The 24,688-nt window shown below is 58.9% G+C and overlaps 2 protein-coding genes across 12 annotated transcripts in view; one reads left to right on the top strand and one right to left on the bottom strand.

Annotated features, from left to right (window-relative positions):
* LOC148056498 (uncharacterized) lies at positions 1-2,005 on the bottom strand. Its single transcript, XM_087749405.1, has 2 exons — positions 1,619-2,005; positions 1-1,170 (listed from the first exon to the last, which is right to left on the bottom strand). The coding sequence occupies exons 1-2, from the start codon at positions 2,003-2,005 to the stop codon at positions 385-387; spliced, it is 1,173 nt and encodes a 390-aa protein (XP_087605531.1). The 3' UTR covers positions 1-384.
* The window catches only part of L3MBTL1 (L3MBTL histone methyl-lysine binding protein 1), a 27,191-nt gene continuing 4,200 nt past the window's right edge, over positions 1,698-24,688 (top strand). The window contains exons 1-19 of one of the 11 annotated variants that reach the window (XR_015702859.1): positions 1,698-1,830; positions 8,653-8,841; positions 9,114-9,257; positions 11,528-11,751; positions 12,531-12,675; positions 12,829-12,967; positions 13,641-13,764; positions 14,354-14,441; positions 16,611-16,702; positions 17,342-17,446; positions 18,332-18,467; positions 18,983-19,083; positions 20,150-20,301; positions 21,311-21,387; positions 21,832-21,917; positions 22,482-22,592; positions 22,860-22,974; positions 23,230-23,329; positions 24,292-24,489. Coding sequence is in view for 2 of the 11 variants with exons in the window: in XM_087749403.1 (XP_087605529.1) it covers positions 8,996-9,257; positions 11,528-11,751; positions 12,531-12,675; positions 12,829-12,967; positions 13,641-13,764; positions 14,354-14,441; positions 16,611-16,702; positions 17,342-17,446; positions 18,332-18,467; positions 18,983-19,083; positions 20,150-20,301; positions 21,311-21,387; positions 21,832-21,917; positions 22,482-22,592; positions 22,860-22,974; positions 23,230-23,329; positions 24,292-24,489 (2,255 nt within the window). In the remaining 9 variants the exon portion in view is untranslated. Of the gene's footprint in view, positions 1,831-3,576; positions 3,702-7,058; positions 8,368-8,652; positions 8,842-8,995; positions 9,258-9,697; positions 11,752-12,530; positions 12,676-12,828; positions 12,968-13,094; positions 13,231-13,640; positions 13,765-14,353; positions 14,442-16,610; positions 16,703-17,341; positions 17,447-18,331; positions 18,468-18,982; positions 19,084-20,149; positions 20,302-21,310; positions 21,388-21,831; positions 21,918-22,481; positions 22,593-22,859; positions 22,975-23,229; positions 23,330-24,291; positions 24,490-24,688 lie in introns of those variants that run through there. The other 10 variants (XR_015702857.1, XR_015702863.1, XR_015702862.1 and 7 more) reach the window with 10 other exon arrangements.

Genomic DNA, 24,688 nt, shown 5'->3' on the forward strand with positions numbered 1-24,688 from the left:
TGGTGGAAATGGAAGTTGAGGCACAGGAGGGAAAAAAGGCCTGGTATGACATCAGCCAGGGTGCTCGCTGGGAAGCCAGGGATGCTTCCTCTTTTTTGCCTAAAGCAGCTGTTTCCTATGAATTCATCATTCTGAATTCATGATTTTTTTATGGCAAGCAGAACCAGGAACAGGGAACCGATGGGAGAAGGTGGATGCCGGGTTGCTTTTCAAGCGACTGAGTTTCACTCTGCTCCTGATTCGGATCTGTTTGAGCCTCCCACTGCAGCATACCAGGATTTATATGGGAAGACATTTTTCGATACTGTGCCTCTGACGGTTTATTTGAAAAGGCGGAAGGCGGCAGGAGCAGCAAAGGAAATACGGTTACTGACTTCCTGTTTTTCAGGATGGAATTGCTTCATCAGGGTCTTTGACTTCGCCTTTTTTACCATGTGAAAAATTTTGGAGTACAAAACTCAAGGCGATAAAAAACTGGCAGATACGCTCGAAACGAAGAGCTGCTTGCTGCAGTCCCCGAAGCGAGCGAGAGCGCTCCTTGCCCAGGCTGGGGACTGCGGGAGCTGGGGACGGCAGGGGCCGGGGACGGCAGGGGCTGGGGCTGGCAGGGGCTGGCAGGGGCCGGGGACGGCAGGGGCTGGCTGCGGGCTGGGCCGGCGGCCGCCTCTCCCCGGCCGCCTCTCCCCATCCAGTCCTGCACGCATCCAGTGCCGCTCCCAGCAGCTTCTTGTCCATTCTGGTCCTTGTGCTTCCAGTCTTGGCTCCTTCTGCTCCCGCCTCCCGTGGGTAAGTGGGACGGACGTTGTGTAAGCGTCTAAAAGGCACGCTTCTTGTGTGGCCATGAAGTATGGAATTGCGGGCAGGGAAGCTGCCCCGGTTTTTGACCAGAGCGCTTCGGAAGCCCTCCTCAGCGCTGTGCGGGAGCAAGCCCTGCGTTGCCTCCGCGGAACCAGCCCGAGCGATCCTTTCCCTTCCCGCTGGTCTCGCGGATTTCGTGTTCACGCTCTCCGTTACTCTTCGAGCCGGTGGCACGAGGGCTGAGGAGGAGGAGAGCCTTCCCCGCCTCGCTGGGGCAGCCGGTGCCCGACGAGGCCTGGGCAACTGGTTTGGCCCCGGGGGCCTGTTGGCTGCTGAGGAGGAGGGCGCGTTGCCACCCTCGACGCGGCCCGGCTGCTCTCCGAGGGGGTTAGGTTCATGTTAGCGACGGCTTCTGGATTTCGGGCCCCCCGTCCCATCCAACCCATGAGGGGAGCAGCGGGGGGCGGCGCGGCGGCCGCCCCGCGGCCCCAGCGGGGTGAGGCCGGGGGTCGTCGGAGCCCGGCGTTTGCCTTGAGGCGACCGGCGCCGGCCGCGGGCTGCGGGGCGGCGGAGCGGGGCGATGGCGGCCCTGGGGGGGGGGGCCCCGCCACCCCCGCGTTGCCATGGCGACCCCCCCCCCCCGCCCCCGGCAGCTCCCCGAAATCCTGCGGCGGGATTAAACGCTGCGGCGTGGCGGAGCGCACGGGTTGCCATGGCGACGGCGCCCATTAAGTGCACGCCTGTTCCACCTGCCCGGCCGCCGCCCCCCGCGCCCCCCGCACGCGCACCCGCACGCACACCCGCACTCGCTCGCACTCACCGGCGGCCCGGCCCAGCCCCTCCCGCCGCGGGCTCCCCGCTCGCAGCGCCGCCAGCCCCGGGCCGGGCCGGGCCGTGCGGGCGCGGCGGCGGCGGCGGCGGCGGCGGCGGCGGCCCAGCCCCACGGCGGCTCTGCGCAGCGCACGCCGGGCCGCGCAGCCCCGCTGCGGCTCGGAGCGGCGCCCTGGCCGGGCCCCCCCGCCCGCCGTGGAGGTAAGGAGCGCGGCCGGGCGCTGCCCGGCCCGGGGGCCGCCGTTGGGTGTCCCCGCAGGCCGGGCGAGCGGCGCCGGGGCCTGCCGCGGCCGGGGTGGCGGGGCCGGGCCCGCTCCGCGCCGCCCCCTGCAGCCGGGGCGGCCCCGGGCCCGGCGGGGGAGGGACGCTCCGCCATCGCCGCCGCTGACCCAAAGCCACCCCGGGCGGGCGGGGCGGCCCGGGCCGCGGCGGGGGGCGGCGGGGCGCCGGGGCCGGGCGGGCGGCGGGGGGCGGCGGAGCGGGCCGGGGGCTGCTCGCCCTGCGCCCCCGGGGCACGGCGGGGCCGCCGCCGGTCCCTTCAGGACTCGTTTACGTGCAGCAAAGTGTTTTTCCTCAAGGCAAGCCGCTGCGCCCAACGGCGGGGGAAATCTGGCCAAAAAATGAAAAAAAAAAAAAAAGGGGACGTGCAGGTGCTTATCTCCTTTGGACAAGTTCCGTGCTGGTGTGGCCGCAGGCCCCACTGGGCTGACTGGTCCCGGCGTGCGTGGCGCCAGGCGCTGCCCAGGCGTGACCCGGCGGCGTCCAGCAGACAGGGAACGGGACCGCTCTTCCCTGGCTTTCCCAAGGGATCCTCTCCGGGACACACGGGAGTTGGCAGCCCCTCCCAGGGTGGACGCTTGACCGTGTTCCTTCTGGTGTTTCTCGAGCACCGCGTGCGCGCGGGCTGTCCTGGAGCCTGAGGATGACACCGCTGCGGTCCTCGCGAGGGTCTTGCAGCACGGGGGGCGTTAGTCCAGCCTAGCAGGACACAGAACAAACGGCCCCGGCTACGGGGAGGATGCTCCACGTGGTCTAGGACGGGTTCTGGCTTTATTTCTTTACTAGTTATAAAAGAAGATAAAAGACTGGACATTTTGAAGTATTCCGGGATCACGTGTCAGTCCTCTTTGGATGTTTCCACCTGCTTCTAAGTGTAACTTGTGGAAAAACACCCTGTGTTACGCCCTGACTCTGTGCGGGGCTGGATGCCGCAGCAGGGCTGGCGCCGTCGGTAGGCAGGGGCTTACGGCGGCAGAGGGGGAGGTGGGACGCGGGTGTCCCCTTTGTGCCTCTCAGCGGTGGCTGGGGACCTGCGCCCGGTCGGAGCTGCCCAGGCTTCAGGCTGCCTTCTGCCCTCTGGCCTTGGATGGCGTCACCTGGAGGCCTTTGGGGCGGCACACGAGATCCCTGGTAACTGCTGCTTCTTTGTGGGTCTGAGCGGATCCGCAGGCTCGTCCTGGTGGCAGTGACACTCCTGGGGACGGCAGGTGACACCCAGCCCTAGCGCTGCTGCTTTGTTAGCTGTGTCTGAACCTAAAGCTGAAGGCAGCTTGCTGCTCTCCTGCCCTTCTCCCTCCGACCTCTATCTTCGCAGAATCTATTCGCTATTTTGAAATGTGCAAGATGAACATCCTCTTACTGCACGGAAGGACGTTTCCTCCTGTTTTGAGATGTTGATAGATACCACGGTCATTGCAAACCTCAGCCCGTGCTGCAGCAGGACCTAGGAGGACTTTGCGGCCCCTGGCTTATTCCAGAGGAGGCCTTGCCCCCTGGGTTTAAAGCAAGTCAGATGTGGAAGGGAAGAGGCGCGTGTGTTTGCCTTTCTCCGCTGGGCCACCCGCCTGTGCGAAGGGTGTCACGGAGCGTGCTCCTGTGTGTTTGTGGAGCAAATACTTTCTGCAGTGCGCTCAGTCTCTTAACGCCTGCCCTGGGCGATGCTGGAAGATGGGAAGAGCCGAGGGAGCAGCTCCCAGCCCACCATGTCTCTGTGGCGCTCTGGTGTACCACTTGCAGTTTCAGCATGATCCCAGCTGGTGCTTTTTCTTAAGGACTCAATTTTGCCACTGGAGGTAATTAGTAATCCATACCTCAGCTGCTGTTAAGGATGGGGAAGTTCTCTGTTAGGGCTGAGGAAATTCCTGAAAAAATAATTCACAGAATCGCAGGCTGGTTGATGTTGGAAGGGACCTCCAGAGGTCACCTTGCCCAGCCCCCTGCTCCATCAGGGCCACCCAGGGCCGGTTGCCCAGGACCGTGTCCAGGCGGCTTTTGAGTATCTCCACGGATGGAGACTCCACCACCTCCCTGGGCAACCTGTGCCCGGCTCGGTCACCCCCACGCTGAAACTGTGTTTCCTGATGTTCAGAGGGACCCTCCTGTGTGTCAGTGCGTGCCCACGGCCTCTGCTCCTGTCCCTGGGCGCCGCTGCGAGGAGCCTGGCTCCGTCCTCTCCGCAGCCTCCCTCCGGGTGTTCGTACACGCGGATGAGATCCCCCGAGTCCGCTCTGCTCCGGGCTGCACGGTCCCAGGTTGCTGGCTCGTGGTCGGCGCGGTGTCTACTGGGACCCCCGGGGCCTTTTCTGTCAGGCTTCAGCTTTCCAGCCGGGCGGCCCCCAGTGCGTACTAGTGCAGATTTCAGGAATATTTAAAAATCTGAGAAGCCACAAAGCCAATAAACATGTTAATATTGTTTGAAATACACTTATTTTAAGCCAATTTTGTGATGAAAAGAAAGATGTATTTTGACCAGACTGTGCTTTATAAGTGCTGGCGGGGCTGTACAGCGTCTCTCTGCTGGGAGCTGCTCTTCTCCGTGCTCCTCTGTGGCCTGTTGCATGCAGCATATCCCTCCTCTTCCCAACAGCGGATCGTTCCCGGGCTTTGCCGTGGTTTTGCGAGAGAGCAGGTGTGAGACTGGCAGAGTTGGAGGCTCATGTGTATAGCAGCTGTAGAAATGCTTGGGTTCCAAGCCGCTGCGGTGCTGGTCCGGGGCGCTGGTGTGCCAGCACCCACCATTTCTTGTTTGATGAGCTAGAAACTTTGTGAGCAGCTGAACCAGTGAAGCCTGGGTGCCTTAAAACGTGTGGTTTGTGGCCAGTTTCCTCGGCGCGCGTGAATACGTGTGCGCGGATCAGCTGTCCCCAGCCGCTCTCTGGTGCTCGGGAAGTTCAGCCGCGAGGCGAGGGGCGACGCAGAGACCCCGTTCTCTGTGCAGATGCTTGGTTTCCCAAACTTGAAGGTTTTACTCTGATAGAGACTGCTGTTACAGAGACATCTCATCTTGCTGCCAGAACTGGTTGAAGTAGTCTGGCGGGGCCTGACAGACAGATGGCCGTACACACGTACGTACTCGTACGTGGAGCACGTGAGTGCAAGAACTGCTTTACTGGAGCAAAGCAGGCCAAGAAAGAGAGTGCTTCTGGATGAAAGTTGTCTTGAAAAATTCCTCCTTCCAGCCAGCAGGTTGTGGTGGTCTCTGGAGGGACCGCAGGTCAGCCTGTACGGGTGGCCAGGGTTTCCTAGGGTGGCTTTTCTCCTTTCTGGCTTCTCCAGAGTGGGAGCCCGAGGTCCTTGGCTGTCCCTCAGCAGAAGGCAGGAGAGAGGAGTGGGTGTGCAGGGTTTTAGGTCCCTATGGACCTAAAAAAAGACTGAACGGCAGGCTTGTGGGCGAGTGGGCTGACCCACACCCTCTGTAAGACATGTGGAGTTACGCTCAATGCCAGGAAAAACGGAGAACTCGGGGCCTCGCTGATACGTCCAAAATAGCTTTCACCTCTACAATTGCTTGCTGTTTTAAAACCTGGATGGTGGGATTTTTGAAAGCTGCTAAGTGTTGGCCTAATTCTGGTCCTGTTGGGGCGGGCAGGGTTTTATCAGACGTCACTGGGGCACGGGTAGGCCAAAAGCTTTTTAAGATCTCAACTAAATAAAAACTTTATAAAACAGATAAACCTTTTGTTCGTTGTCTAGAGCAGTCACCAGAAAGGGAACACGTTAGTTTGTTTTGCGAATTGCTGTGCTAATTTGCAGGAAGTATGGTTTCCATCCTGGGAGGTTTTCAGGACCAGACTGGATAAAGCCCTGAGCAACCTGGTCTGATCCCAGAGCTGAGCCTGCTGCGAGCAGGAGGTTGGACCAGAGTCCTCCTGAGGTTCCTTCCAGCCTGAGTGATCCTGCGACCCTCAATGGGTCATACCAGGGCGCAGGAGACCCCTTGAAGTCATCTCTGGGGTGGTGGTACCTGCCTGGGCTCTGGCTCCGTGCACTGAAGGAACCAGACTCGTCTCAGCCGCGGGCGCCCTCTCCCTGACATCGGTCAGGGGTCCTGCTCTCAGGGAGCTGGGTTGTCCAGAGGGATGTGTGCCAGTGCCTGTCTCCCGCTGTGACAGCGATGCTAGGGCAGATCATGGCTGTGCTCCCTTACAGAGACCCTTGTTCTCTTTTCCCCTTTTCCTCATATACTGCTCCTGATCTGAGATATTTCACAGCAGGTTGGGCTTCCAGGGGTTTTCCTGCCAGGGTTTTGAAACTGTGAGCTGCAAACCGTGTCTCCAGTCCTGATTCTCACTCCTCGGGGTTGGGGATGGAGCTTTGCGGCCCGGGTATCGTGTCATGCCCGCACCCGTCCCACCAGCAAGGCTCCAGAGCGTTGCGGGGCAGTGGTCCGGAGCAGCGCTCTGGGGCTTGGGACTGTTTGTGCGGGGGTTATCTCAGAAATCCCGAGTGAAAAGTTTAACGATGTGTGCTATGGTCAGTGTGAGCAGTGTGGGTGGTAAATGGTTGTCTAACACCATGGAAGCCCTTGACAAGAGGTGGGAGAGCCCTGGGAGTCGCTGGGTTTCAGCTGAGGCAATGATGTGCCTACAAGTTCACACCAACACTGTTCTTTCTGCTCATGTGTGGCTTTGGAATAGCTTTGGGCCTGCCTCCCCCATGGATCTTAAAAGGAGAGAAATGTGGCTCGAGGTTTGTAAACATAAGGTTTTGGGTGTCCAGGACCCCAAAGTCTTCGCTTCCCTGCGGGATGGAGCAGGACACGTGCTGGGGGAGTTGCTTGCAGAATTTGTGCTCTGCGTGTGCTTGAAGGGCAGGCGCTGGGGCAAGGCGTTAGGGAAAGGTTTCTGCCAACAAGAAAGAGGTTGCTCTGGCCAGAGGTGCCGGGGGAAGCACGGACGCTGCTGCCGAGGGGCAGGTAAGAGGAACAGGAGCGACACTTTGTTGTAGGGCAGGGCCGTGGGCTGGATGGGCTCCTTGGAGGGCTCCTGACCCTCCGAGCTGGGCTGCCCGGCTGCGGTGCGTGGGGGGACGTGCCCTGTGCTGCAGCGAGGCCTCTCCCACGAGGTTGTTGGAGGAGGGATTGTCTGGAGGTTAAGTCCTACGTCTCAGTTATTTAGTTCTTCCAGTTTAAGGAATAGCGCCACAATCTATAATCCAAATTCAATCTGTTTACCCTGAACTCATACGGCATGGGAGAACCAGTCTCGATGGCATCGTCAGGCAGCCCCGCAAGGATCTGGAGAGTGTTTGACGCGTGATAACTACTGCTGGTTATTTCCTGGGCAGTTATTTGCTGTTGTGTTCGCATCATAGGCTCCCGTACAGAGATGAGTTTGAGCATCACCCAGCTTGGGCACTGGACCTAGTTATTTCTCTTGCTTTCTAGGCATTTCCAGTCCCAAGTTCTGTTTAAATACTAAAAAAAAAAAGCCAGCAGCTCACACAAAACAAGGAGTTGCCCTTGAAACATTTGACCCAAGTGATGAATCAAGGATAAATATCGGATTTAAGTGCCTAAGAAAGCAGATAGGTTCCTAGGGGGTATCAGGAAGCGCCAAGACAGGTTGGCTGCCAAATTCATTTTGGCTTTCGGTTGGAGCCTGGTGCCCAGCTGAGTTACTCGGTTCCTTCAGTTCTCCTGACACTTAATGGTGCTTTTCTGACGTTGCGCCTGGAGGGCCTTAAAGGTCCGTACCATCTGTCGGCTGATCATCGGGTATTTCTGGTCCCAAACCTGACAGCACTGTAAGAGAGAGGAGGAAGCAGATCTCCCCCTAATGTGAGCACACCATCCCACTCTTCACCCTCTGGTTGTAACACCTGTATCTTAATGTCTCAGGTTTTAAAATTCCAGACTTTGCCCTTTCTAGCCAAATTCTTATTTAACCGTGCTTCACTGAAATGATCATCCTCTTTTCCACATGGCGGTCTTCTCTTTCAAATGCAGGTTGCATCAAAAGCGACCAAGACACGAGCACGGTCCCCTGCCTAGCCCCACAGCAGCCCTGCCTCCGTCCCGGCAGCAAGGGCTTTGAAGAGGGTGTGGGAAACAGGGCAGGTCCAGAATCCTTCCCCAGCCCAGTGTCCCCAGACTCCAGCAGTCTCTGGGACTCTCGGACCATCGTTTTCAATAGGCATGGAGAGATCGGCCTTCCCTGAGCGCATCCGATGATGACGCTGGTTTTCTGCTTAGCTCTGCGTGTCCGTTGCGTTTTTCGCTGGGGCAGGAGCAGCACCGAGAGCCCTCCCTCGCCGAGGCTCCCTGGGCACTGGAGGCAACGCTGTTCTTCCCTCCGGCTTGCAGGCAGGCCCTGGTCTGGGGACATCCTGGTGTGGGCACCGTCCTACCGGGGACAGGGAACCGGGGAAGGCAGCTGGCAGGGCTGCTGTGGCCAGGTCCAGCCAGGAGCTCAGGTCACCAGGCGAGGTCTGAGATCAAGCCAGGATGCCAGCCAGCAGGTCAGGTCACCAGCACGCTGCAGCGCGGCATGGACAGGCTGAGGGTGGGCTGACGTGGAGCCCCTGGGCCCGTGGGTGGGCGTCCCATGGGAGGCTGGTCAGGGCCAGTAAGGCCCAGTAGTGCCCTCAGGGCCCTGGCGCCTTGCCTTCTCCTTGAAATTCATGGCTAAACGGGTTGAACATCACCAGTCCTGTGAGAAACTCAGCTGCATGCAGTTGACTTCGTGTCCTCCCGTCCTGCGCCTCCCAGTTAACTCCTGTCACTTGTGAAATTCTCTCTTACAGCCCGGTAGAAGATCAAGGGTGACTGCCCAACAGGAGCACTGGAAGGGGAACTTCAGGAACCTCTGTCTTCTCCGGGGTAGAACTTGCCAACCCTCAGTCACAGTCTGCATCAGAGTGGTGTAGGCCCCCGTGGGAGCCAGGAGCTTGTGGTGGACCTGCTGTGCTCGTATCATCTTATGGTGGTGCCAGGTAAGAACAAAACCCTCAGCGTTTGCAGGCTCTGAGCTGGGATCTCGCAGCAGGGGCTTTACTAGGTCACGTTGGTACCAGCTGTGACCCTCGTGCTGTTCTCTGTTGGGTTCAGTGGGCCTTTAATATCTCTTACAGGGGTTTCTGCTGGGGGATGGTGGAAAGGGAGGGGCCATCCTCCACAGTCTCTTTCTCACTCCTTTCTCGTGTTTGTACATGTAGCCACCTCGATTTCAGTCTTGCTGTCTTCCAGTGTCTCGCTCTGTGCCCAGGCAAGGTGATGGACAGCAGAGCAGAGATGGAGGTTGTGAGAAGCACGAAGGGGAATGCCGCTGGGGAGGTCAGCGTCCACGTGGTCACCACCGAGAGCACTGTGCAGAGCACCCACCTGCCAACGACTGCCTTCATCATACCAGGTATGCGGAACTGTCCTCTCTAACTGGTGCCTCCCAGCCTTCTCCCCCCACGCTGACACCTCACACTCCTTGTATATCTGTGCTCCTCCCAAACCTTGGGAGGCAAGGCCGTGCTGCTGTGACCATCTTAGAGGTTCTCTGTGGCTATCCCACATCACTTGGACGATTTGTGGCTGATCAAAACCTCTTGAGTTTTAAACCGCAGCCCTGATGTCTGGGGCCCTGTGCAGTGCAGCACAGTGTGCTGGGTGCCTGCTCTGCTGGGCAGGTGGGCTCCTGGGTTGCCGCATTGTCATAGAACCACAGAATATCTCAAGTTGGAAGGGACCCGTAAGGATCACCGAGTCCAACTCCCTGCTCCTCGCAGGACGACCCAAGACTAAACCGTGGGACCCAGAGCGTCGTCCAGACGCGCCTCCAACTCTGATGGGCTTGGTGCCGTGACCGCGTCCCCGGGAGCCCGTTCCAGGGACCGACCACCCTCTCGGTGAAGAACCTTTCCCTGATGGCCAACCTGAACCTCCCCTGACGCAGCCGCTTCCCGTTTCCTCGTGTCCTATCGCTGGCCACCGGGGAGAGGAGATCAGCACCTCCCCTCCGCTGCCCGCCTTGAGGAAGGTGCAGACTGCGGTGAGGGCAGCCCTCAGCCTTCTCTTCTCCAGGCTGAACGAGCCGAGGGACCTCAGCCGCTCCTCCTAGGTCTTGCCCCCAGACCCTCCACCACCTTGGTCGCCCTCCTCTGGACACGCTCTCGCAGTTCGATGTCCCTCGTATATTGAGGCGCCCAAAACCGCACGCAGCGCTGGAGGCGGGGCCGCCCCGGTGGGGTGCGGAGTGGGCCAGCCACCTCCCTCGGCCGGCTCGCGGTGCCGTGCTGGATGCGCCCCAGGGCACGGCCGGCCCTTCTGGCTGCCAGGGCACGCTGTTGGCTCCTGCTCAGCGTGCCATCAGCCCAAACCCCCGATCTCTTTCCGCGGGGCTGCTCTCCAGCCTCTCGTCCCCCAGTTTGTACACATAACCAGGATTACCCCGTCCCAGGTGCAGAATCTTATGCTTGTTCTTGTTAAATTTCATACAGTTGGTGATTGCCCAGCTCTCCAGTCTGTCCAGATCTCTCTGTAAGGCCTCTCTACCCTTGAGGGAGTCCACAGCTCCTCCTAATTTAGTGTCACCACCAAACTTAGTTAATGTTCATTCGACTCCTGCATCCAGATCATTTGTAAAAACATCAAAGAGCACTGGCCCTAACATTGAGCCCTGCGGATCCCCGCTGGTGACTGGCCGCCAGCCTGATGTGACCCCATTTACTGCGAGCCTTTGAGCCCGAGCCGTCAGCCAGTTGTTCACCCAGCATATTATGGACACCAGCTGTGTGCTGGACATTTTGTCCGGAAGGGTACTGTGAGAGACAGTATCAAAAGCTTTGCTAAAATCCAAAATAACCACATCTACTGGCTTCCCTTGGGCAACTTGATGGGTGACCTTTTCATAAAAGGAAATCGAGTTAGTTAAGCCGGACTTTCCCCTCGTGAACCTGTGCTGGCGATGACCAATGACTGCGTTGTCTCTCGGGTGTTTTTCAATAGCTCCCAGCATAACCTTCTCCATAATTTTACCAGGCACTGAAGTGAGACTGCCTGGCCTGTAATTACCAGGGTCGTCCTTCTTACCCTTCTTGAAAATTGGGACAATTTTCAGCCCAGCTGACCAGTGTCTTTCAGGAGGTGTGCGAGCAAAGCATGGGTGTGTGTTAGGTGAGATCAGGGGTGTTCTTTAGAAGCAAATCTCCCCATTTTTCCTGCTCCCGGTGCCTCGGTTCCCACTGTGGGCAGGCCCTGGGCTGCACAGTGTGTTCCTTTGAAGTGGAACTAAACTGGAAGATGCAGTCCAGGAGCTCGCCAGCACACTCCGGCCACATCAGGGCATCCTGGTCATGGGAGCAGTCTGAGGTTAGGCTGAAGTATCATAGAATCACAGAATGCTTTGGGATGGAAGGGACCTTTAAAGGCCGTCTAGTCCATCCCCCCTGCAAAGTAGGAGCCCTTGAACGTGGATAGTGTTGGTGCCACCCCCAGCACAAGCCATCGCTGGCTGCAGATCTTGTTGGGTTGTGCTGCCTGCTTGTGGGTGCTTCAGCCCACAGCACTGAGCCCTCGGCTGGGAGACTATGTCCTCTCTGTCATTTTGTGCTGCCTTTGGGCCTTGTTTGCATCAGTTAAGTGTTCTGTGTATGCCTCTGGTTGTTTTGTTTCCTTTCTTCCCTTCTCAAGCAAATGCCACTACCATCAACCTTCCCGCGAGCACCTTAGAAATTCAGCGATTCCCCCGGGAGCCACAGAGAAGCACAGGGGCCGAGAGGCCAGAGAGGGGAGCAGGGAGTGAGCCCATCACAGCTACTGTCATTCCCCAGATCAGCGGGGTGCAGACCTGCAGCACAGTCCGTGTGCTGGAGTGGAAAGATGGGGTGGCTACTTTGCCTGGGAGTAACCTGCGGGTAAGTGTAGCCCTGGGCCACCGTGTTTGCCCCCCCGCCGCTCCCCGCAGCTGCTTGCCCTTGGAGGGGGCAGTTCCCCAGCCTGTGCCAGGCAGGGACCGCCACGATGTGACGTGGGCCCCGGCAGTACCCGCACCCAGCTGGAGGATCCCTCGGCTCTTCCAGCTCTGTGAGGCTCTTGTGCCCCCATCCCTGTGCCCCTTCCACCCTGTGAGCTTAGCAGAGAGCACAGACATGGAGCATGGGGGCTGCAGCAGTCTGCCCTGCACGGGGAGGCAGAGGGATGCTACGTGCTGTGCAGGGCATCTTTCCTTCCCCAGCTGTGCCGTGGAGTTGGCTCTCACCAAACTCCTGCACTCACGCTGGAAACAGTGGCCTTGCGCTCATCAGACAGCGGGTGCCTTTAGGTGTACCCCTCGGTACGTGACATAACCTGCACAAAACGCACCGATTTCTCAGCTGCTGCTCAGCCTCAGGGCACCGCATCCTCCAGCCGTCACCCTGCCCCTCGCGCTGCCAGCTGGTGCTGGTCTCGCCCGCGTGCCGGCAGCGTGCTTGCCCCGGCAGGCTCAGCGGCCAGCAGAGACGGGCAGCGGGATGGGTGGCTTTGGTGCTGTGCTCACCTCTCTCATCAGAAGAGCTGTCCTCTTGGTGGACGTCCTGATGACCAAACCACGTCCCTCTCGTTCTCAGAGCTCACATGCACCCACTAGCTATCGAGTTACGTTTCTGTCCTCCTTGTTAACTATTTCTCCTTGCTTTTTGGTTCAATGACATAGTTTCGAATAAATGAGTACGGGACGCTGAAGGTGGTGAGTGCTGATAAGATGCCTCCAGTGGAAGCTATAAAGGAGGGTCACGCGGAGAAAGATGGGGACTCGGAGGTGGCACCCACCAGCAGGGACAATCCTACTGTGGCTCAGGGTAAGGGCACCATGGTGGTGCTTCTGGGGTGGGTGCCATCATCCAGCAGGCGCTGTCTGGCGTAGGCCCTGAGTGAGGCAAACGTCTCCTGCGTCCTGCTCTCCTTCCTTTGCTGCACCTTGTGCCTCACTGCTCCTCTTCTCTCTGACCCAGATGTGCCAGAGCAGACCAAGCTGCCAACGGCAGAAGGCATGTGCCACTGTGACACCTGTGGCCGGAGACACGTGTCGGATGGAGCCCGGGAAGGCAGGGGCTTCTGCAGCGAGCACTGTCACCAGCAGTTCAAAGAAAGGTAAAGGAAGGGGAGTCTGCTGCATGTGGAGCCATATCCGTCTGTCTGTCTGCCGTCCACATGCCCCAGCAAGGGATCTGTCCCCGGCAGGTGCTGGGGACCCCACTTGTTTCCCTCTTCCCTGTAGGCAGAGTGCCCTGGCTGCAGCGTGGCGGGATGAAGACTTGTCCCAGGGGACAGCGGGAAGCCCAGGAGCCAGATTTTCTCCTGCCCAATTTGTGGCCTCATAAACACATGTCTGCTGGAGCAGGGCTGCGGCAGAGGTTGCTGCAGTGGGTGCTTCCAGGCGGAGCAGCAGCGGGAGGCGTGGGTCAGGAGGGCATTTCCAGCCCCTCTGCTTACTGACGTGTGACTCCTGGGACTTGTTTCCCAGCGTCTCTGTGTGACTCTGGTGCAGCTTAGAGCCCTGCTACGAGACTAGATTGCTTTTGATCCATCCCTGCGTTCGGTTTTCTGACACCCAGGCGTGTGAGGGTGATTCTGGTCTGTACCCTGGGGTACCTCCTGCCAACTTGTGCCCTAAGAGGGGCGCGTTCATTAGTCAGGAGGGATGGGAGCGTGTGCGAGTAAGAAATGGGGTGACGGTGATTCTCCAGCAGCCACTCCCTTACCGACACCCCAGCCACTGCCACGTACTGCGCCGCAGTGGTTTACTCTCCCTTCCTCCGTGCAGGTCCGTCATTGTGGAAAACTCTGCCAGCAGCACCAATGCCACCGAAATCCTCAAGCCGGTGAAGAAACGAAAGAGGAAGGACTACCAGAGCCCTTCGGAGGAAGAATATGAATCTGAGCAAATGGTAGGAAGAGGGCAGGGAGGGCCGCCCCTGCGTGCACGGCAGGTGTGCGCACTTCTCAGGGGTGCTTTTCGGTGCCACGTCAGCTGTGTGTCGAAGGGGTAACCTGTTGGCCATCGATGCCAAAAAGACTCAAATGTGTGGAGCATCAGGGCTTCTAGACACCGGGCTGGCTGTTTGGCGTGCCGAGCGCCTTGGGCAGTGCTAGGCACGTCCAGATGGGGCTGTAGGTATTGAGCGCTCTCAACTGCTCTCTTGAGTCTGGGCCACCGAAGTAAGCGTTGAAGTAAGAGCCTGTCTGTCTGTGTGCCGTGTATCCTGGGCAGGGGGTAAGGAAGCTCTGCTTGCCAGCCCTGGCTGTAGCAGATCTGCTCCAGGTGTGATTGCTACCACTCAGCGCCAAAATCCCCCTCGGGCTCCCATTGTCACATCCTCCTGGCGGCCCGTTTCTGGGCCAAGCATCAGTCAAGTCACGGACATTGCAGAGGCACAGCATGGCCTTTGGCACCGGTGTGAGGGCACAAACGCAGCATAAACCTCTGTGCAGACCTCCAACGTGATGGGTTTCTGTTTTGTCTGCTCTAACGTCTAGGAGGAGAAGCAGGAAGAGAGGAAAAACTCTGGCGGAGACCCTGCCATCAGCAATCCGGAGCCTGATGCGTGGAACGGGAGCCAGCATGGTATGGAGGGCTGGGCAGGCGGTGGGGTGAGCGCTCCCGCCACAGCTGTGGGGTCCTGCTGTGGGGCTGCGGGGCTGGGCCAGCATTGTGGTGCTCCAGCAGAGTCAAACACCCAGTGCAACGCACGGGTACATGTTCCTGAAGGCTTGTAAGCTCCTCTGCTTGCTTGATCCTGCTCTCTCTGTCTCTTTCCATTTCTCTCCTTTCCTCTCTGTCTCTCCATGGGAAGGGCGCGCCCTTACAGATACGGCTGTGTCTTCTTCAGGCATTGGGCCGTACTGTACAGTGCCTTCTGGTCCCTCCCCTTGGGAGCTGAATTTATTACTTGCTCGTGGATACCGTGCTCGCTCCGAGAGGCACTATCCTGAGCAATAACGTGACTCTGCGCCACGTCTGGCTTTGCCCCCTGTTTTGGACGGTCTTATGGGGTACGTCCCTCACGTGATTGGGAGCTCACAAGTTTGGGAGCTGCTCCTGTAGGTCTGGTGCCGCTGAAGCTGGGTGATTTGGGGTTGTCTCATCTTGTGGGGATCCATTCCTGGACTGTTATCAGAGGAGATCTCAAACGCAGAGCTGTTGACACAGAGGGAAAGGGGATGAGCTGAGAGATGCAGTGTTCGCTTGTTTGGTTGTTTCCCTGCAGTGCGATGGGGGCGAGGGGGAAGGAAAACTTGGGAAAATACTGAAAATAAACATTTATGGGAAACCTTTTGTCTTTGAATAGTGAAAGGTCATGCTCAAAGTAATTTTAAAATGAAACTGTTCCAGCTTCGTACTCCTCTCCGTAGCCAAATGTAGGGACGGTAGCAGGGGCCAGGTGTTGTTAACCCTGATGTTACACTGAGTTAACCACTATTGAAAAGGGACCTCATGCTCGCTTACCAGGTCCTTTTCTCTACAGTCTGAGCCCTGAGCTTGTAACCTTCCCTGCTGCATACAAGTAAGCAGTGCTGAGCCTTGATATTTCAGCATTTTATTTTATTTTAGAATTACATCAGCAAACAAAATACACACCTGGATGCTTCAGTGCAGTAGAGTCAGTGTACGCTCTGTCTCCAGGTGTATTTGTCGTTCTCCAGAAGTGCAGAGCTTGTACTTACGGATTCCCCAAGCATGTCTGCCACTTTTCTCTATGTCCTAAAGAACAATAAAGGTGTTAGTCCCTCTTAAGTATTAGCGAAGCATCTAGGTTAGTAACCTTGCTCACTGAAGCTCGGCTTTAATTTCTTCTGCAAGTTCCTATTTTTTCCATCTCCACTTCCCCTAAGCCCAAGGGAGGAAGGAGTTGGTCTGTTTTTCCCCTGCATTTCTGGCCTGCCCTGCGCCGGGCTGTCTGCCATGGCTGGCCTGGAGCTGTGAATTACTCGGTGCTGGGCTCAGCACAGCACTCCTGGAGTCCCTTCAGGAGCTACGAAGCGGGGAGAGAAAGTGGCTGGAGAGCAAGAGACTTGGGCTGTGTCTCGTGTGCCTCGGGCAAGGCCTTTGTGGCCTTCCCAAAGGGGTCGGAGGCCTGAAGGATCACCTCCCTGCCTGCGAAGAGACGATGCTGTCGTCTTTTCGTGAATACCATAAGGGTAAATGAGGGCATCAGGGTGGCCCTGGTGTGCCAAGGGGGGCTCAGGTGGTTGTCTCAGAGCAGAGGATAGCAGAGCTGGTGCCTTTGGAGCGGCAGCGGGAGGTGAGCCCGCTGCTGGTTTGACTGGCCGGCAGCCCCTTGCAGCTGGGAGCGATTCCCAGACCTCTGGATGGATCCTGCTGGCTGCCCCAAATGCATCAGTGCTGTGGCCATTTTGGATATACTGGCTGGAGGAGGACTGCTTGCAGAGGTGTCCTGCCGCTTTGCACAGGATGACTGGTCCCCTGGGCTCCTTAGGTCCTTATCGCAGCATCGTGCAGCGGCAGAGGACGTTCGGGTCAGGGGACCTGTGTGAGAGGGGGCCTCTTGGCTCTGTCCCTCCTCGGACAGCTGGCCAGGTTTGCTGGAGAAGGGGCTGTGGTAGGATGGTGCTGAGCTTTGCAGGGATGCAGGACTGTGCGTGAGAGCAGGATGCAGCCCCAGCGGGACCCGTGCGCTCGCCTGCCCTCCGCGCTGCGCCGAGGCAGGCAGGGACGGAGGCTGGAGCGGACCCTCAGCAGCGCCTCTTGTGTGTGCGTTTGTGCTGCGCTCAGGTGCCAGTGAGGAGAAGAAAGAAGGCTGGTCTTGGGCGTCCTACTTGGAGGAGCAGAAAGCTGTCGCTGCCCCTTTAGATCTCTTCCAGGATGTGAGTTGGGATTTTCCTGTCTTTTTCCCTCTTTCATCTTCTCTTTTCTTTCCCTTTTTTTTCCCACCCTTCCTCCTTCTCCTCTCTTCCTTGCTTCCCTATTTTGCGGGACTCTGAGCGATAGGCAAGCTCCCATCTTCACCTGGAGGTGACCAGCCAGCCTCCAGTTTTGATTTGCCCCGAGTCCCACTCCCCAGCAGGGTGCTGTCCCCCATCCAAGCACCCCACGTTTGCCTGGGACACCCCTGTGGCTCTGGCAGGGTGGTGGAGCCCTTCCAGCCCTTCCTCGAAGCCAGGCATGGGCTCTCCTGCGGCCACGTTGCTGCGCTGCACCCCTGCTCCCAGGCGTCCGATTGCCAGGGGGCAAGAGCAGCCAGGCCCATGCCCCCCTGTCCCTGGCTGCGGCTGTTAGCCCAGGGACACCCTGCCCTGCGAGGAGCAAGAGATGCAAACCCGCAAGGAGGTGGAAGAATGTGTTTTTCTGCGGGAAAAGAATTCAAATTTGGACGACAACGTAACCTGTGGCCCACAATCTCCTGGTCCCAGCAGCTCCCGTTGCCTGATGGTTGCTCCTTGGGATGGTTCTAGACCCAACTACCTGTGCCGTTTTTTACATTGTAGTTTAATTTTTGTTTCCAGTACCAAGTAGCTTCCCAGCACAAGAATGGCTTTAAAGTGGGGATGAAGCTGGAGGGGATCGATCCGCAGCACCCATCTATGTACTTTATCCTGACAGTGGCTGAGGTAAGGCGCCTCCGGTTCCCGTCTTCCTTGGTTCCTCCTCGCAGCCCCGCAGCGGGAGGCTCTGCGGGAGGGGAGGCGCTGCCGGCTGGCGCGAGGAGGAGACGGGCTTTGGGCCCTCGCCTGCCTGTCGCTGCGCGAGATGAGCTGGCGCTCCAGCACCTCGGTCAAGCAAACGGGGAGTTTCCTTCCAGTTCGTGGGGGCAGGAGCCAGTGCTGTGGAGCGGCTGTCGTGCCCCAGCCTGGCTGGTCTCTCCGTCACCCTGACACAGCAGGGCCATGGGGGGAGAGGCTGTGGTGAGGGCAACGGCTTCTTATCTTCGAGCTGATGCCCCGCAGACAGGTCTGAGCCCTCGAGATAGAGGGTGCGGAGGCATCTCGCTGCTCTTCCTCATGTCCGCGGAGGCCCTCTGTCTGTGGGGCTCTCTGCTCAGCCACGTGGCAGCCCAACCGGCCTTGCCTCGCAGCGCTCCCCGGGGAGATCAGCCATACCGCAGCGGCTGCTGTTCTTGCTGCTGGAGAGATTTCACCAACGCAGCGTGGCATTTAGCCAAAATCCCTGCGCCAGCGTCTCCCCCAGCTGCAGAAAAGGGAATCCTTGCACTTGCTGGACCCAGCAAGGTGCCCCACCATGGCATCGCACACACTAGCCTGAACCTCCCTTCTTAGGCCGGGCTTGTGGTGGCCTTGCGCTTACCTTGTTCCATGCTGGACACCTTTGGGACTGGCCTGTCCCTCCCGATTTGGGCGCTGGCCTGTGATTGACTCTTGGCTTCCCTAAGTGGTATCCTGAGATCGTGGGTGGGAGGGGAGGTGCGCGCGACGCTCGGGCGGGGACAGCAGGAGGTTTCCATGGTCCTTCCCTTTCCCTGCCCTCCCTGCTGGTAGGTGTGTGGTTACCGGATGCGCCTCCACTTTGACGGCTACTCTGAGTGCCATGATTTCTGGCTGAATGCTGACTCCCCCGACATCCACCCCGCTGGCTGGTTTGAGGAGACGGGGCACAAACTCCAGCCCCCAAAAGGTAAGGAGTTAGCGAGTCTCTGTGGGTGCTGTTGAAGGAGGGGGGCGAGTAGTGGGCCCCCAAACACAGAGCTGGAGATGGGGACAGGGTGGCTCCATGGGGCCTGGGAGGGGATGCTGCTGTGCCAGGGCAGTTCCACAGGACAACCTTTCAGGCACCCATCGCACTAAAAATTGTACTCGCTCCCATTTTGGGGCAAAACCCGGTCACCCTGGATGTCCCAGTGCCAGGCTGGAGCCAGCAGCTGTGCCCCAGGGCAGGTGGGACTGAGCTGCCCTTCCAGGCAGGAGCTGAGCTCTGGATTGCTGCTCCACTGCTAACGTTGCCAAGCACCCCTTCAAAATCAGCCCTTGGGCCTGAGCCACGGGCTTTGCCTTTCCCAGGGCTGCTGTAGACCCCGTCCGCCCACGGCAGGGCACGCCTGGCAGCGTGAGGGCTGCTCGGGGCTGGCCGGGCTCGGCCTCGCGACCTCCTGACTGCTCTCTGAACGTGCTGCTCTCGTTTCTCTTCCTGAGGGGTTGTAGGTTATAAGGAAGAAGAATTCAGCTGGACAAACTACCTGAAGATAACAAAGGCTCAGGCGGCTCCAAAGCACCTCTTCATGGTCCGAAACACTGTGAGTAGCAGCTTCTCCTTCCTGGCAGAGCCTGCGGGTCCAGGGGTGACCTCTTCCCCTCCGGCTGAGCAGAATGCCTCTGCCAGTGCCAGGCTTTTCTCTCTCCACCCTGTGTTTCTCAAGCCCACAGCGCAGAGGGCCAGGAGAGTGTGCTGCTGGCGTTGCTCAGGGAGATGCGGCACGCTTTGCTGCTGAGGGTCTGTAGCTTGGACAGTGGTTTGGTGTCCCCAGAATTGGCGGTGGTCCGATTCACTGTTTCATCCAGGTCGGTCTCACGGACAGTTAAATCTGTTGCAAAAGGACTGGTGAGGAGAAGTAACTGCTGCTCTCAACAGTTGTTTTGCCAAAACCCCTCAGTTAATGTTTCCTAAGTATAATTCTTTTGTCTCCGTTTTGTGTCTTCGTTGTTTCTGTCTCTGCCTTTGTTTTTCACATGGCAGCTGGGGTAAGGAAAGTGGGAATGTGGCGGAGGGCAAAATGCTGATGGTTTCTTTGTCAGCTGCAGAGGAAACTCAACCTACTGATAAATCAGCCTTTCCAAATTATTTATTGTGTCTAAACCCTCCTGTTCGTTGTTGCAACAATCCCGTTAGCATGTGTGATGCAGCGTTTTGCACAGATTTTGGATCCAAGCAATAAAGGCGTGGTAGGATGAAGGGCCCCATCCCAGCTCCTCCTGCCCAGCCTGGGGCGCTGGTTGCTGCTAACACTGGAGGAGCGTGACTGCAAACAAGTGTTTTGTGACAAAATCTGAATCGGTGTAAGTTGGAGGCTGTTTTTCTCTTGGAGGTTACTGCGTATAGAAGATCCCGAGGGGCTGAAGATTTCTTTTCCTCTTTCTTTGCGTGGCCAAGCTGAGTTACTTAGCCTCTGCCTCTTTTCCTGCATGCACAGCAGGGGCACTGCCTGCCTGGGATCCTAAGTGGTCCTGGGCCTGCCTGCAGGCCAGGGAGGGCCTGGTTTTGGGAGGGTTTGGGCAAGTGCCTCCTTGCAGGAGGCAAGGGAAGTGGTGAGGAGGGCGCTGGGACTGCAGCTCTGAAAGAACCCTGTCCCTCTCTCCTCCCAGCACGAGGCTTCCCCGGGCTTTGAGGTGGGCATGAAGCTCGAAGCTGTGGACCGCATGAACCCTTCCCTGATCTGTGTTGCCACAGTGACCGATGTGGTGGACAATCGCTTTTTGGTGCACTTTGACAACTGGGATGATACTTATGACTACTGGTAAGTTCACAGAGGCTCCTGGGGTGCCAGTGCTGGAGAGACACCCTGCCACTGCTTCAGCAAGAGTGACGGGGCGCTCGGGAGAGCATGGGACAATCCCAGCACGCTGCTGCAGACAGGCCACCAGTGGTCCAGTGAGGCAGAGGGTCACGGTGCTGGGGGACAACCCTTTACCTGTTCCTTGTCACCTCCTGGGACATTGCCGTGGCCCTGTAGTTCACGTGGGGAAAGACAGGCGTGATCGCCTGCTGTGGGCTTGCCCTGAAACCCACTGGGAGACGGGGCTACCTGCAATGCAGAGACCGAAGGCCTGATCTTAAAAGGAGCTCCTGCATCTGTGGGCAGGGGATTGTGGCCGGGGTGGGGAGGTGTCCCAGCTGGGGCCGGTTAAGGTTGATTAAAATGGCCAGTTAGCACAATTAGGGTCCTGAGAGCAACTGTTCCCTTCATTGCTGGAGCCCTCTGACCTTCTCTTACTTCTCGCCCCGAGGAGCTGTGGGGCTGCAGTGGTTTCTGTCCCCGGCTGCTCCTCGCTCGCTGGTGCTGGGTAGCTGCCTGCTCTGTCCCAGGGCAGACCTGCAGAGCAGCAGCACCGGCGTGTGCTGTGACCGACTGGGAGCCGTCACCAGGACACGAGCCCCCCCGATGGCTCAGGTCTCACCGCTCCGAGCTCTGACAGGCACGGCCTGTCTCCCCGGTCGTGGCAAAGGGTTGCTGTTCCCCGCGCAGCTCGGCGGCAGGGCTGGCACCTGGGGCGTGCTCACGTCCTGCCCCTCTCAGCCAGAGTCCCCCTGCTCTAGCCTGTGCCTTGCCAGGGCCTGTGGTCCCCTGGGTCCCTCGGGGACAGGGGTGCTGTACAGCACCTCGGCTTCTGCAGGGGCTTTTGCTGGTGGTGCAGGCCTGGGGGGTGCTGCCAAGTGGCCTGCGCTGGGCCCCCGCAGCCCGTGCTGTCTGGCGGTGATGAGTCGGGTATCTCAGCCCTGTGTAAGAGTTGGGGTGTGTTTTCTAGGTGTGACCCCAGCAGTCCGTACATCCACCCGGTTGGATGGTGTCAGGAGCACGGCAAACCCCTCACACCTCCTCAAGGTGAGTCGGTGGCCTGGGAGCGCAGCCTTCACCTGGCGCACCCCGTTGGGGACAGGCTTCCCAGGGTGGCACGGGGAGCCTGGGGGCGCAAACCCCACGGCCCTTGCTTGTCTGCAGGCCCAGGCTGTTTTCTTTGGCAAGGCCACAGCCAGGGAGGCAGCATGCTCCTGCCGAGGCTCCTGTACGCGTGTTCAGGTGCGGCATGCTGGTTGTGTCAGGCCGAGCGGAGACACGAGGAGGACCTGAGCTGCCTGTGCAGATGTTTCTGCTTCCTTGTACCCTGGATTTCATGGTCCATGAGAAATTAGTAGCACTTCTTGATGTCTCTCGCGCTCCTATGTGCCTGGCATAGACTTGATTGGTCCTTCAAGGCTGTAGGACGTTCTGGGGTGCTTGCCGTCTTCCTGCAGGCACGTCTCACCTTCTGCATCTTCCCCCTTCTAGATTATCCTGACCCTGACAACTTCACCTGGGAAAAGTACTTAAAGGAAACCGGAGCATCTGCTGTCCCGGCTTGGGCCTTTAAAGTGGTGAGTGCCACATCATCTGCTCCGCTGTGCCTGGGCAGGAATGCGGGTTTTCTCCACTGTCAGGTCTTGGCTTTTATGAAAAGTCAAGTGATGTTCAGTATGCTCCTGCCACAGGCCTGGGGTTCGGATCTACGCTCAAGGTTCAGAAGTCAGGGCTATCCTGGGCAAATAGTTCAAAACTGGGAAAAATGGGAAGTATGACCATCCCGTCATCTAGGCAGGAGCTGGGTGATGGGAAATTGTTTAGGCTTGCTTGATAGTTGTTGTCTCCAACTGCAGCAACAGCAGCTGTGACCAGCCAAGTGCGGCTGCAATATAGATGCCCAAAATGTGTCTCTTAGAGACCTTCCCTTGGGCACAGCTTTCCCATCTTGTTAAAACACAGCTCCTGGCCTGTCCCCACTCTCTGCTGTTGCCACTGTGAGCTGGGATGGCTCTTACCCGGACAGGCCAGGGCTGGGAGCTGGGCTTGAGGAGCGCACGCTGCTGGGAAAGCTGCCGAGGAGCGCGGGAGCCCGAAGCACGGCCCTGCTCCCCGCTGACCCGGGTTCTTCCTGGCCCCAGCGCCCACCCCACGGCTTCCTGGTCAACATGAAGCTGGAGGCAGTGGACAGGAGGACTCCTTCCTTCATCCGAGTGGCCAGTGTGGAGGATGTGGAAGATCACAGGATAAAGGTGGGTGCTGGAGTCTCGATGCTGAGCCTGTGTCCAGGCACTGTGCTAGCTTGCTCCTGCCCTTCCCAACTCGCTGCCAGTTGCAGTGGCAAAGGGTGTGGAGCTCTATGGAAGCACACCGTGTGGAGGACGTCAGGTTCCAGTGCCTGGCTCCTTGTGCTGCAGTTCAGCTCTCCCCTGCTGCTTGCTGTCAGCTTGGAGAGCTCCAGAGCTGCTCAGGGAGGTGCCCTGAGGTTTGAAGGGTGACCTCTCTGCTTGTCTCCCCAGATCCATTTTGATGGCTGGAGCCACGTCTATGATTTCTGGATTGATGCGGATCATCCGGACATCCACCCTATAGGCTGGTGCTCAAAAACGGGGCACCCACTGCAGCCTCCTCTCAGTAAGTCCTGCGCCGGGGTCAGTCCCTCGTACCAGGGCCCAAGCGTGTCAGATCCCCGCTGTCACCGCCACCTGCCCATGCACAGAAACGGGAGGGCGGGTGCTGGCCGAGGATGGGCAGGGAGGAAGGGCTGTTCCGTGGAGGTGTCAGTTGGAAAAGCCCTCCCTGTTTGGTGCAGGCAGGGAGCCCAGAGCCCTGCCTCTGCCTGGGGCTGCAGCTGTGACAGTCTCTCTCCTGTTTCTCCTCCTGGTCTAGGGCCAAAGGAACCAGCCTCCTCTGCCCACGGGGGCTGCCCAACCCTGGGCTGTAAGAGCATCCCTCACACCAAGAGCTCCAAGTACAGCTTTCACCACAGGTGAGCTCCCCAGCGCGGCTCTGAGGGCACAGCTTCCCTGCCGGCCCGTGCTGGCCCTTCCTCTGCTCCTCCGCACCTGCCACCCCACCAGCAACCAGCCCTTCCCTGCACCCACCCCACGCCTGGCTCTGCTCCCTGCTTAGGGCTCTGCTGCCCTTGCTCTCCCCAGGCCAGGCCCCAAGGCAGCCTGGAGCCCGTGGCTAGTGTTACTCCTGTGAGCTCCTACTCTGCACCTGTCCTGCAGCACCCAGAGCTCCTGGGGGTGCCGTACGTGCCCATCTACCTGTGGGGAGATATGGCCTACATAGGGGACAGTGGCTCTAAGATGCTGTTCACTGGTACCAGCTTGGAGGACGATGTTCCTCCCACCCCTCATGGATGCCTTTCACTGTGAGGCTGGGAGCTGGGAAGTCCTGAGGAGGAACAGTGCATCTCCCGCAGCTCAGGCAGCCGCTTGCCTGACCTTTTCCAGGGGAAAGCAGGCACGGTGTAGTGCTGACGCCAGCATGGCAGGCTGGCGTCAAGAGGTGTGAGTATGGTGGAGCATCCGTGAGGACGGGGAAGGCACATCTGGCTCCCAGGGATTTCTCTATTGGCCACGTTCGTGACGCTTGCTTCCGCCTCACTGAGGCGAGTCTGGTTGCCTGTGGGGGCAAGGAAGGGAAGATGGCGACGTGTGAAGCCCAGTGACCTGCTTGATCAGCACTGTGGTGACTTGCTGAGGGTCGCTGTGATGGCAGCGGTGAAGGTGGGACGGGTGTTTGTACCTGCAGGGACTGGCTGTGCCCTGCCCATGCACCCAGCGCCCTCGCCGCGGGAATTTGTTCAGCACGTCTTTACTCTGCTTTCCGTGGCCAGGGCTGCGGCTTCCCGTGCTCGGGGGCGGAGGGGTGGCCCTGCTGGCTCGCCCCCCCGTGCTGCTCTGAGCCGGGTCCAACACTTGCCTCCCCTCTGTTCTCTAGGAAGTGCCCCACGCCGGGTTGCGACGGGTCAGGACATGTGACTGGGAGATTCACGGCCCATTACTGCCTCTCAGGGTGCCCGCTGGCAGAGAAGAACCAGGGCAGGCTTAAGGCGGACTTGTCTGACACCGAGGCCTCAACTCGCAAGAGGAACCTGATTGGCTTCCCTCAGCGAAAGAAATCTCGGCACCACGGGAGGTAGGGGCGAGCCCGGTGAGCCCCGTGCAGCAGCGCAGGGCTCCTGTGCCGCAGCTGCCGTCCCTGGCAGGGATGGCCAAGCCGGAGAGGCTCCTCGACCGCGGGGGAGCACGGTTGCTGGCAGCTGGCGTTTGTCCTTCCAGCTCTGTTGGGCACCTCTCTTGGTTTCTCTTCCCGCGTTTTGTGTCTTTAGCTGTCA

The sequence above is a fragment of the Nipponia nippon genome, unplaced genomic scaffold, assembly GCF_047370975.1.
Source record: "Nipponia nippon isolate SJK-2023a ecotype South Korea unplaced genomic scaffold, ASM4737097v1 scaffold_13, whole genome shotgun sequence".
NCBI lineage: Eukaryota > Metazoa > Chordata > Aves > Pelecaniformes > Threskiornithidae > Nipponia > Nipponia nippon.